The 13,170-nt window shown below is 43.2% G+C and overlaps 1 protein-coding gene across 8 annotated transcripts in view; it reads right to left on the reverse strand.

Annotated features, from left to right (window-relative positions):
• The window catches only part of LIMS1 (LIM zinc finger domain containing 1), a 127,731-nt gene that overhangs the window by 66,546 nt on the left and 48,015 nt on the right, over positions 1 to 13,170 (reverse strand). For 2 of the 8 annotated variants that reach the window (XM_037897594.2, XM_043536276.1), the window contains one exon: positions 12,376 to 12,439. The exons of 4 other annotated variants lie outside the window; for them this stretch is intronic. In XM_037897594.2, coding sequence (XP_037753522.1) covers positions 12,376 to 12,404 — 29 coding nt within the window. In that variant the 5' untranslated portion in view covers positions 12,405 to 12,439. Of the gene's footprint in view, positions 1 to 6,088; positions 6,110 to 12,375; positions 12,440 to 13,170 lie in introns of those variants that run through there. 2 more of the 8 variants (XM_043536289.1, XM_043536284.1) reach the window with 2 other exon arrangements.

Here is a 13,170-nt window from a genome sequence, read left to right on the forward strand (position 1 = left end):
ATGAGCCACGTGTTGAAGGTTGCCGACTCCTGATCTAAGCTGATCTGATTTGAATGGGAAAAGACCTTTCATTAACAAGTATATTTGGGGACGTGCCAGAAACTTTCTAAACAGAAATCTGAAACAGATTTCTTCCTTTTCTCATAACACCTGATTTAAGATCATATAAAAGCTGGGTGGTTCAATCTGAAATTTGCTCATCATACCACTGGACCTGTGCTATCTACAATCCAAAAATGGAAACACTGTAGATAACATGTGGAACAGTACCTTGCAGGGGACACTACAGGAAATGCAGACATTCCTCTCCTCAGTTGCGCAGATGTTTCCAGGCATTCCTCTAGTTCTGTAGGAGACTTAATATGCTCACTTGGTACCACCCAGCCCCATTTTAATTTCTAGTCTCCATAGCTATTGTTTGTTTTATTCTTTTCTAAATAGGTTACCATTCCCTTTGCACTCGATTGGGCTACTTAGGTTTTTCACATTCCCTGAGAATTTTTCAGGATCAGCCACTGTTGCTTGTCTTGACAGGTTTCAGAGTAGCAGCCGTGTTAGTCTGTATCCGCAAAAAGAAAAGGAGGACTCGTGGCACCTTAAAGACTAACAAATTTATCTGAGCATAAGCTTTCGTGAGCTACAGCTCACTTCATCGGATGCATGTATTTTCCACTGAATGCATCCGATGAAGTGAGCTGTAGCTCACGAAAGCTTATGCTCAAATAAATTTGTTAGTCTCTAAGGTGCCACAAGTCCTCCTTTTCTTGTTGCTTGTCTTGTTACCATTAGTATTTAACCTACCTTTAATCCCTTAGAATTTAGACTCCTCCTTCAGCCTTCAATGCATTTCTCCCTAACCACAAAAAGTAATAAGCAGTGGTACTACAGTTGGACTGACAATCATAACAGTCTTAATATTGTCAACATATATCAGATCAAAATATTCAACTGAGCCCTTACTAACAGAAAACCGAACCCTAATGATTCAGAAAAGAGAACGTAGGCAGTCTTTTATTTAGTCCCAAATTAAAATCTGTTGCAACTATACTACAAGATATGAAGACCATATTAGACAACTCATGAGCTAAAAGTTCAGCACATGAGTAAGTATTTGCAGGATTGGTGTCCTGTCTCAACTAATGCTGTGAACGTGCCTGTAATCTTTCTATATATTTTCAAGATATAGGTTGTTTCTAGAAAAACGGGATAAGAAACACTTTCAGTACACTTAAAGTATGCAGTAAGTGAAGCTAAAAGAGCTGAAATTTAACTCAGGTTGAGAGTTAGGAACACTAAAAATCCTAAATATTTGTAGATTTAAAGTTTTCCATGAGTTCTAATTTATGGTGAATAAGCATGTCATCTTTCATAAGAGCTATAGCTAAAGCTTTGGTGCTACCATTCCGCACAAAGAAAACGCTTAATCTTATCATTCACACTATTTTTTCTTCTACTCATGAAGCACATTTAAAAAACATCATAAATTTAGAGCAAACAGTCTATTCTAGATTGAAACATGTTATATTTAAGTTTGAAGGTTATTTTTTACTGCAGAGAAAACCATCCTCAATGAAACATTAAGAGTGGAATGTGTTGAAGAATCACAGAATATCAGGGTTGGAAGGGACCTCAGGAGGTCATCTAGTCCAACCCCCTGCTCAAAGCAGGACCAATCCCCAGTTTTTGCCCCAGATCCCTAAATGGCCCCCTCAGGAATTGAACTCACAACCCTGGGTTTAGCAGGCCAATGCTCAAACCACTGAGCTATCCCTCCCCCCAAATAAAGGATTGAACTCACAACCCTGAGTTTAGCAGGCCAATGCTCAAACCACTGAGCTCAGAATCACATTACTACCCTTTATCATTCAACTGCTTCTCAAGGAGATAAAGCTAAAGGTGATCATGGAGGGAACAAAGGAGAAATAATATTGCAGTCATGATCAGTGAATGGAGAGAAATGCATCCAAACTTTACCCTCTCTTCCCTTTCAGACCCTTCTTTAAAGAGGGGGATCGGGGGGGGGGGGCAGGGAGACAGAAGGCTTTCCTTAAAGCCAAGGAAATTAGGAGATTAAAGCCAATTAATCTCTCTCAAAAAAAGAGAAGCACTTATCTAGAAAACGGTAATCATGGTACCAGGTTCTGAAAGAACAACAAGAGAAATCTCTACAACTGAACAATCAAGAAAAGGGAAAGATACAACTCCCCTCCCAAATATATATAGAGAGTGTCCTCTGGACATCAGGTGGTAAGGAGCTAATAAAAAGGACTCTCAGCTAGTTCCCTGTTACAGCAGTGGCTGGAGACTGGAGTTCCCTTAAGGTCCCCCACATATAAAGGGAGCAGGGCCTGATGGAAATGGCCCCCAACTGGTTTCCTGACATGTCCATCTGTAAAAGATCCCGATCCTACTGAAACTCAATAGCAAAACTCACATTGATTTCAATAGGGTCAAGGTTACATACCCGCACACGCACACAAATGTAAGGACAGTTACTTATTTTGCCAAGTCAAGTATTCAAGCTAGAAAATGCCATATTTATGGTGCCGGTGTAACCTAAATTCTGCTGCCTTCAGTTGGTTCATTGAACGAGGCAGGGTTTTGTGGAAAACACACTGTGATCATGTAATTAAACACTGCATCATAAATCATATCCACAAAGGATGGAATTAAGGTTGCACAGGGCCAGTGTAAATTTGGTGTTGCCTAACTTTCAAGAGCTTGATCTTGCAATCTAACTAACTTTAACACTTTTTAAAATTTCGTTTCCTAGCATATTTTTTAAAAAGGAAAAGAGTAAAGAGGAAGAGATGAGCTCTGCAAAGACACAGGCCAGGCCAGGCCATCCATCCCCTTCAACTCCTCTGCGGCTGAAAGCAGATCCCATCCCTTCCCTCCCGTGCTGAAAGGCTGCTGCTGGCCACATTCTGGTGTGAACCCTAACAGAAATCTGGGGGCAGGGGGAATGTGATCCTGCATGTCCCCCTGTGTGTTGCCTCGGGAAGACTGGCACCAGGTACCACTACCAGGAGAGGTAGGTCCACCCCAGAGACTCAGCCAGGCATGGAGGGTGAAGAGCGCCCGGCAAGAGGGTCGGGTCGGTCAGTCCCCACAGCCCCCGTGTGAGAGAGGTGTACGGGAATGTGTGTGTATGTGTCACCTCTCCCTGTGTGTGTGTGGAAGGGGGGTGGGGGGCCATCACCCTTCCCTGTGTGAACCCGAAAGCCTTAAAGATAAGAAGGTAAATAAAAAGAATCCAATGAAACAGTATTTCTTTTTAACGGGGGCTCAATCAACTTGATGTTAATTTGAACGTTTGTACTGCATAGTTCTGACTGATTGCCATTGAACTCGCTTGAATACAAGTAATTTTACCAGATGTCCTGTATTCAGCATAGGGAAATATAGTCACCCTGCATATTAATATACTTACCATGGGCTTTACAGCATCTCCCCCTACTGGCCAAGTATCACCTTGGTTCTCCTTCACCATTTCTTACTACACACATGAGTTGAATAAAGTTCTACTTATATGTTTACAATTCAGAAGATGCTGATATTCACCCTCTTCTCCCATACAAAGGCAGAGCTTGTGAGAATATCATTTGCTTTCAGGATGTAGATGGGGACAGAAAACAGAGAATCAGGGAAGGGTAAACCAGTGATTAAACATGCAGGGTGGGGCCATGACTAAACGGTCACAATGGTAGTCAGTCAATGAAAAATGTCTAGTAGATGGACAAAATCTGTGTGATAAGTGGAAAAGCGCCACATGCCATGGAATTAGTCAGCTTTATCCTGCCATTTATAATGAGATTTCTTATGAGGGTAATTTGCCCAGCAAACCAAGATTAGAAAGTCATTGTAGGTGCCAGTTATGCTGAGTGGCCTCTATTACCCTGACCAGGATTTTAATTACAAGTATTGTAGCATTTGCTGTAAGTATTCTGTCAAACTCCAGCCACACATCCCTGAGCAGGGCAAGTACTAGCAATATTGGAAAGGGCTCATCAAACAAGTATTCTTTGAATTTCAATAATACAATATTTCCCTTGGGGAGTTTTAGAATGTGCCTATTCTCTCCTAGTGATCACTGGTTTTATGTTTTGTTTTTACTGTTATATCCCATTGTTCCTGGTTTGTTTGTGTAAGGAGGTCCGCCCTCCCCCTTTTCTTTGTTATGTCTCTCTTTCTGAGCAGCCAATTCAAGACCCGGTCACTATATTTTTGCATTTTTTGGTTGCACGTGTCTTGATAACCTTTGGATATTTTAACACACACTGTTTATTCCCAATAAAAAGACCCTTGCACTTGGAAGCTACTGTACCACCTTTTACTTTTTTGGCTCCTCGGAAACACATTTTGTCACCCTAGTTCACATTAGGGTCTCTTTCAGTTGCTCAACTTTTACACTGTTGACGCTTCTGATTTTATTTCACTAATCCCCCGGCCTCTTGGGGTACTGTTACTATGGTAAAAACAAGTAGAAAAAGAAGAGACCTGAAGAAGAACTCTGTGTAAGCTCAAAAACTTGTCTCTTTCCCCAGTAGAAGTTGGTCCAATAAAACATATTACTTCAGCCACCTGGTATCTAGAAAAAGAAAAACCTTTTAGGCCTCCTTTAATCCGTAAATCAAAGAAAAAGAAAAAAAGGGAAATAGGCCTAATTACTTTTTTCCTTTCCAGATCATCTTTTAAAAGTATCAGAGTGGTAGCCGTGTTAAACTGTATCAGCAAAAACAACACGGAATCCTTGTGGCACCTTAGAGACTAACAAATTTATTTGGGCATAAGCTTTCGTGGGCTGATGAATTGGGTTTTAGCCCATGAAAGCTTATGCCCAAATAAATTTGTTAGTCTCTAAGGTGCCACAAGTACTCCTCATTGTTGTTGTTGTTTTAAAGTATGAAATTTATTGTTTAAGGAGTCTTGAATTTGGAAAAGCCAGTGTACTGTCTATTGAAGATTATGCTCAGCGTACATGCTTATGTAGTTTATATATGCACACAGTACATTCTTTTTATTTTGCTATGTGTTAATTTTCATTCACTCAACATTTTTTAATTTGTTTTTTAAATTCAAACTTAACAAAAGCGGTAATACTAACTGAAAACAATATACATGCCAAACTTGAAGTTTTAGAAATGAGCTATCGCAAAAGAAACAAAACTTAACTTTTGTCTTGGAGTATGATTATGCTCTTTTTCTGCAATAACTGGATAATTAACAAACAAAAAACCCCAGGTTTTTACGCAACTATGTAAAAGAAGTCACCTTAGGGCAAACAACAAACATAAAAATATGATCAAAATTCTTCATGAGATGACATTTTTTAAGCACCTGAAAAATAGATTACTAAAAACAATGGAACAGAATGGCCATCTCAATGGTTAAAAAAAACACCCTTTTCTAAAGATTCATCTGCACTAGGAAAATGACCCATTTTGAACAAGGACTGTCAGCAACTGGCTCTCAATTCATGTTGAAATGCTTCTACAAGTGGGACAAAACAAAACCCTTGTCAGCCCCACAGAATGATTCCAGGTCTCAGTTATGCTTTCTGTAATGGTTCTAAAAACGCCTCTCTTCCCCCTATCCCCAACCTACACTAGCAGTTACACCATTCTTAATACCAGTTAAGAAGGAATCATTGTCAGTAACTGGTCATTTTCCTTGGTGTATGTGAATCCTTAGTTCCACAAGACAGAACAAAGACAAAATATTTCTCCTAAAAACACTTGCACAGAATAGAAGCTACAAGAACACAGGGACCATTACATCAATTTTAAGATGACTGAAAATGGAATAAATGACTAAATTCAAAGCTATATGATCTGTGCCATTAGATTTTAACCACAGTAAAAGCCAGCAAGCTGACACTAATTTTTCAATTCCAAAATCCCCATAGCAATGTTTATGTTAGTTCCCATATATGGTTGTTGTTTATAAGAAACACTTAAACTGACTATAAGACAGTCTATCTGTATAAGGCATCAGGTTTGTAGCCTTGAAGAGAATTTAACGCATAAGGATACAGAAGCCAAAGCCAGCCCCTGAAGGATCAAAGCATGAAGAAGCTGGTACTTACAGTGCGTAGATTTGCCAACAGAAGAATTACACAAGTAATCATTCCCATATATAGCTTTACCCTGAATACTCAGCATTTGCATATTTCTCTCGTGGTTATTACTGGTGGTAGTGATAAAAAACAAATGTGACTTAGCAAACCACTTCCTACTTTTGGCCATTAAAGCATCTCACACAGCAAACCAAAAGAGGGAATTCACTACACTCCACACTCCAGCTCCTGCCATGGCAAACCACAACCCTAAGGCCATCAGGGCAGAGCAGAAAGAAAAAAACTTGCCACCTCAGAAAAGCAGACTAAATTCAAGTGCTCTCCCAATATTTTAAAACAACGTAAGCAAAAAGGCCTGCTCTTGGAAGGGGAATTACACAATAGAGGGAGAAGATGAAGAGCAGAAAAATAGATGGTAAGTGTTGTGTGTGTGTCATCCAAACACTATACACTTAAATATATACATTTATTTTAACCACAATTACATGACATGAAAGATCAACCGCTTTAGTTACCATATCTAGTAAACAACAGATATGGCAAGCAGGCACCCCACCTTTGTCAGCTAACAGGCCCAGTGAATACAGAGCTTCCCCTCCTTACCCATGTGCTGGAGCTAGGGGGCACCTTTACACTGTTCTCCTGGCTGTTGACAAAGGAAGGAACCTTTACCTTACCTTAATGGAGGGAGTCAGCTTCACTTTTCTGCCCCATCTCCTAGAAAACTGCCCCTTTTGCTGGCAAAACCACCCCCCCCCCCTTGCTGGCAGCCTCATCAGAGGCAAAGGATACAGAGGGTACAGAGACTAAACTACCTTCCAATTCTCCGGCAGGAAGGAAGGGCATTGGCAGCACATCGTGGGGGATCTGGCACAAAAAGGGGTTGTGCTGCACCTGTTCTATGGACAAACAGGACACTAAATTTGCCTTTTAAAAAGATGTCTGAAAATGAGGCATGTGACTTCAAAGGGATTGAGTGGTTCTCTATTAACAAGCAAATGAACTAATACTCTCTCGCAGGATTCAGAATATTTGCTTACCTTTAGTATGCAATCAAAGTAGCGCAGCTCTCCTTAGCAGCGTTAGAGCAGTGTACTTTTAGACTACGTCTACTTTGCACACCTCTTGTGGCAGCGTGTAGGGTACGTGTAGCTACATGCTGTATTGCAAAGCAGCCTGCATCCACACTGCAGCATGGAGCTACCCAGGTCAGTGAAAGACTCTGGCATGGGGGAGAAGCAGTGGGGAAAAGCTTAGAACTTGCCAGAGCCTTTCCCCACAGTAGGGAAAGACTCCAGCAACAGGAAGGCAGAATACACTACATGCTAAAAACAGCAGTGTAGATGGAGAGGCATGGCATGGGCAGGAAGAGAGCTGTGTAGAGTACATACCACAGGGTTCAGGAGTGTCTTTAACTCTACTCATGTGACTCTAAGGGGCTCAGGGGTGCAGGCTCTAGGTGGTGCTTACCTCAAGCAGCTCCCGGAAGCAGCTGCATGTCCCTCTCCAGCTCCTACTCAGAGGCACAGCCAAGTGGTTCTGTGTGCTGCCCCGTCCGCAAACACCGCCCCCGCAGCTCCCATTGCCCGCAGTTCCCAGCCAATGGGAACTGCAGGGGCAGCGCTTGGGGTGGGGGCAGTGTGCGGAGCCCCTGGCTGCCCTTACATCAGTGGTTCCCAAACTTTAATAACCCGTGAACCCCTTTCACTAAAATGTCAAATATCACAAACCCCCTTCTAAAAATGAATATTTCCAGGGATTTTCTCCCTTACCTGAGCATAAATTATAAAAGCAGTGATCTTTAAAATATAAAATGTGTTTTTTATGACATGCTTATTACACACCATTTATTATTATTCATAATTACAGTATTAATTTTATTACATTATGAAAATGGCAACACTCTTCCAAGATCTCACTTTTGTAGCTTGTATCACTTTGATTAAGCCTGTTATAAGACAAGGCTCCTACATTTCATCAAAGAGTATCAGATATAAAACAGCACGAAGGATGTAACCAACTCAAATAAAGAGTTCCTCCTACACAAGCATTCAGGTCTTCAGCAGTCCAGGCAAACATTGCACGTCACAACAAAGCTTAAACTTGTTCTTCATAAAAATTTTAAAAACAACACTAGCAGCCTAAGCAGCAGAGAGTCCTGTGGCACCTTGTAGACTAACAGACGTATTGGAGCATAAGCTTTCATGGGTGAATACCCACTTCGTCAGATGCATGTAGTGGAAATTCCCAGAGGCAGGTATGAATATGCAAGCAAGAATCAGGCTAGAGATAACGAGGTTAGTTCAATCAGGGAGGATGAGGCCCTCTTCTAGCAGTTAAGGTGTGAACACCAAGGGAGGAGAAACTGCTTCTGTAGTTGGCTAGCCATTCACAGTCTTTGTTTAATTCTGAGCTGATGGTGTCAAATTTGCAAATGAACTGAATCTCAGCAGTTTCTCTTTGAAGTCTGGTCCTGAAGTTTTTTTGCTGCAGGATGGCTACCTTTAAATCTGCTATTGTGTGTCCAAGGAGATTGAAGTGTTCTCCTACAGGTTTTTGTATATTGCCATTCCTAATATCTGATCTGTGTCCATTTATCCTTTTACGTAGGGACTGTCCAGTTTGGCCGATGTACATAGCAGAGGGGCACTGCTGGCACATGATGGCCTACATTACATTGGTGGACGTGCAGCTGAATGAACCGGTGATGGTGTGGCTGATCTGGTTAGGTCCTGTGATGGTGTCGCTGGTGTAGAAATGTGGGCAGAGTTGGCATCGAGGTTTGTTGCATGGACTGGTTCCTGAGTTAGAGTTACTATAGTGCGGTGTGTAGTGGCTGGTGAGAATATGCTTCAGGTTGGCGGGCTGTCTGTGGGCAAGGACTGGCATGCCTCCCAAGGCCTGTGAAAGTGAGGGATTGTTGTCCAGACTGGATTGTAGATCACTGATGATGCGTTGGAGAGGTTTTAGCTGATGACTGTATGTAATGGCCAGTGGAGTTCTGTTGGTTTCTTTCTTGGGCTTGTCTCGCAGCAGGAGGCTTCTGGGTACATGTCTGGCTCTGTTGATCAGTTTCCTTATTTCCTCGTGTGGGTATTGTAGTTTTGAGAATGCTTGGTGAAGATCCTGTAGGTGTTGGTCTCTGTCTGAGGGATTGGAGCAAATGCGGTTGTACCTCAGCGCTTGGCTGTAGACAATGGATCGTGTGGTGTGTCTGGGATGGAAGCTGGAGGCATGAAGGTAGGCATAGCGGTCGGTGGGTTTTCAGTATAAGGTGGTGTTAACGTGATCGTCACTTATTTGCACCATGGTGTCTAGGAAGTGGACCTCCCGTGTAGATTGGTCCAGGCTGAGGTTGATGGTGGTGTGGAAGCTGTTGAAATCGTGGTGGAATTCATCCAGGATTTCCTTCCCATGGGTCCAGATGATGATGATGTCATCAATGTAGCGTAGGTAGAGAAGGGACGTGAGTGGACGAGAGCTGAGGAAGCGTTGTTGCAGGTCAGCCATAAAAATGTTGGCGTATGGTGGGGCCATGCGGGTGTCCATAGCGGTGTCACTGGACTGGAGGTAAATATTGTCACCAAATTTGAAATAATTGTGCGTGAGGATAAAGTCACAGAGCTCAGCAACCAGTTGTACTGTGGCATCATCAGGGATACTGTTCCCGACAGCTTGTATTCCATCTGTGTGTAGGATGTTTGTGTAGAGAGCCTCTACATCCATGGTGGCTAGGATAGTGTTTTCTGGAAGATCACCAATGCATTGTAGTTTTCTCAGGAAATCAGTGGTGTCACGGAGATAGCTGGGAGTGCTGGTGGCATAGGGTCTGAGTGGATAGTCCACATATCCAGACAGTCCTTCAGTGAGAGTGCCAATGCCCGAGATGATGGGGCATCCAGGATTTCCGGGTTTGTGGATCTTGGGTAGTAGATAGAATAACCCCAGTCAGGGCTCTAAGGGTATACTGATTTGATTCTGTGTTAGTGTAGGGAGTGTCCTACGTAGATGGTGCAATTTCTTAGTGTATTCCTCAGTGGGATCTGAGGTAAGTGGCCTGTAGAATTTGGTATTGGAGAGTTGTCTGGTAGCCTCCTTTTGGTAGTCAGACCTGTTCATGATGACAACAGCACCTCCTTTATCAGCCTCTTTGATTATAATGTCAGGGTTGTTTCTGAAACTGTGGATGGCATTGCATTCTGCATGACTTAGGTTATGAGGCAAGCGATGTTGTTTTTCCACAATTTCTGCCTGTGCACGTCGGCGGAAGCATTCTATGTATAGGTGAAGACTGTCATTTCGACCCTCAGGAGGAGTTCATGTGGAGTTCTTCTTGTGCTGTTGGTGGGGGGTATCTGTGTATCAGTGTGCTGTTCAGTGTTATCTTGAAAATATTCTTTGAATCGGAGACAGCAAAAGTAGGCTTCCAGATCACCGCAGAACTGTATCATGTTTGTGGGGGTCGCGGGGCAAAAAGAGAGTCCCCGAGAAGGACAGACTCTTCTGCCGGGCTGAGTGTGTAGCTGGATAGACTGACGATATTGCTGGGTGAGTTAGGGGTACCGCTGTTGTGGCCCCATGTGGCAGGTAGAATTTTAGACAGCTTACAGTCCTTTTTCCTTTGTAGAGAGGTGAAGTGTGTAATGTAGATCTCCTGTCTTATTTTAGTAAAGACCGTTTGCATGGAAGGTTGGTTATTTATGAGAGCCACCAGGTTGGAGAGCTCCTTTTTGATGTTTTCCTGTTTGCTGTATAGGATGCTGATCAGGTGGTTCCTCAGTTTCTTTGATAGTGTATGGCATAATCTCTCACTGTGGTCTGTGAATATGTAGATAGCAATGGATTTTTCACCTTCAGTCCATTTGGTATGATATTCATCTGTTTGCATTTGGAAAGGAAGATGATATCAGTCTGTACTTGTGCAAGTTTCTTCATGAGGTTGATAGATTTCCACTCCATATGGCTAAATGCAGTGCCTTCCTTGCATGGTGTCAAGTATCAGAGGGGTAGCCGTGTTAGTCTGGATCTGTAAAAGCGGCAAAGAGTCCTGTTGCACCTTATAGACTAACAGATGTATTGGAGCATAAGCTTTCGTGGGTGAATACCTACTTCGTCAGATGCATGTAGTGGAAATTCCCAGAGGCAGGTATAAATATGCAAGCAAGAATCAGGCTAGGAATTATGAGGTTAGTTCAATCAGGGAGGATGAGGCCCTCTTCTTGCAGCTGAGGTGTGAACACCAAGGGAGGAGAAACTGCTTTTTATAGTTGGCCTATTTAATTTTAAAAACAGAAAAAAATATCCACCTCCCTTTCCATTTCTTATAAGGAGTCTTGACGTTTAAATCTCCTCAGTGTCCCCGGGACTCAGGGCAGCCCTAGGAACGGCTCTGACCGCCATTAGGGAATTTTTTCCCGAGAACCCCCTGTAACATTTCGTGAATCCCCAGGGGTTCACAAACCCCAGTTTGGGAATGACTTGCCCTATGTGTAGGAGCCGGAGGGGAGACATGCTGGGTACTTCCCAGGAGCCACGCAGCGCAGAGGCTAGTAGGGAGCCTGTCTTAGCCTGCTGCCAGCTGGACAGTCAGTGGCCCAGTCAGCAGTGCTGACCGGAGCCACCAGGATCCCTTTTCGACCAGGTGTACTGGTTGAAAGCCAGTCTGTCTGTCTCTTTCTCTCTCTCGCGCACACACACATGCGCACACACGCACACAATATATGTTTTAAAGTCTGTCATCAGCCAAAGAGAAAAACAGGTTTCTTCCAGACAGGAAATGAGATGTGTATCTCTCTTGAAATATAAAGAAAGCATTGTAAGCCCAATCTGTGGAAGCCCATTAGCATACTCAGTCAACAAAGAAGGAACACATGGGAGAATGAACCACAGGGAGTGTCCCTGACTCTAGGGAGAGACAATGAACTTTGGGGCATATTAGGAAAGGCAAGAAGATACTAGGGATGTAAATAGAATTTGAAAAAAGTAAACATTTAAACTATTAAAATTGTACTGGTTAAATGTTTAACCATTAGAGTCTGCTGCTGCCCTGCTCCCCCGGGGTCCCAGCTGCCGCCAGTCACCCAGGGCTCTGCTCTCGCCCCATGCAGAGCCATGGGCACGGGGCCGGCAGCCAGGACCCTGGGAGCAGGGACGGCAGTGAGCGGAGTCCCCAGCGTCGGGGGCTCGCAACCAGGACCCCGGGGGAGGTGGGGCCTGGATCCAGGAGGCGGGGTGGCAGCCGGAACCAGTGGCATGGGGCCGGCAGCAGAGTTTAAACGTTAACCTGAATACCTTACCGATAAGATTGAGGCTTTTCGGTTAACATTCTACATCCCTAGAAGATGCCCTTTTATCCTGCACCTGTGGAAGAAAAAGGGCTGTGTGATAACATTCATGAAAACAGGATCCCAACTTGGTTGGAAGCACTATAAAGGACATTTGGGTGAGAGAGACTTCCTTAGGCAGGTTAGTCTGTTAAATTTAGTCTCGAGAAAGCCTGTTATGATTTTGTTTTATATATAACCCTTCTGTTTCCATTATCCTTTCTCATGATCTCTTAAATCTTAATCTTTGATAATAAATTTATGATTGTTTTCATTATAAATATAACTCGGTGTTGTGGTGTTCTACAAGAACAAATCCTGGATTGAATCATTCAGGTTGGTGTGTACGCTGTTCCCTTGGGGACAGCAAAGCTAGTATAACTGTGAGCATTCAGTGAAGAAGGGGTTGGACACGAGAGGGAAATGCTTCAAAGGGGCTTGGGGTGCACCTATTGTTAACCTGCAAGGCAAAGTAAGGGCTGGAATAGCTTAGCAGCGTGTAGAGTACAGATGCTGTAAGCCCAGCTAGCACGGGTATAAACAGCAGTGTAGACCATGAAACACTTCTTAGGCAAATAAAGACATGTCAGGACCTTAGGGTATGTACCCTACAACAGTGCTTCTCAAACTATCCGATGTGGTGGACCAGCAATTTTTTTCCCAATGTGCCAGGGACCGGTACCATATTTGCGCCATATTATCATCATATTCGCATAGGCATGTAGCACACCAGATCAGAAAAACTAACATTCTTCACTGTATAAATTG

Source organism: Chelonia mydas, chromosome 1 (assembly GCF_015237465.2).
Source record: "Chelonia mydas isolate rCheMyd1 chromosome 1, rCheMyd1.pri.v2, whole genome shotgun sequence".
Classification (NCBI taxonomy): domain Eukaryota; kingdom Metazoa; phylum Chordata; order Testudines; family Cheloniidae; genus Chelonia; species Chelonia mydas.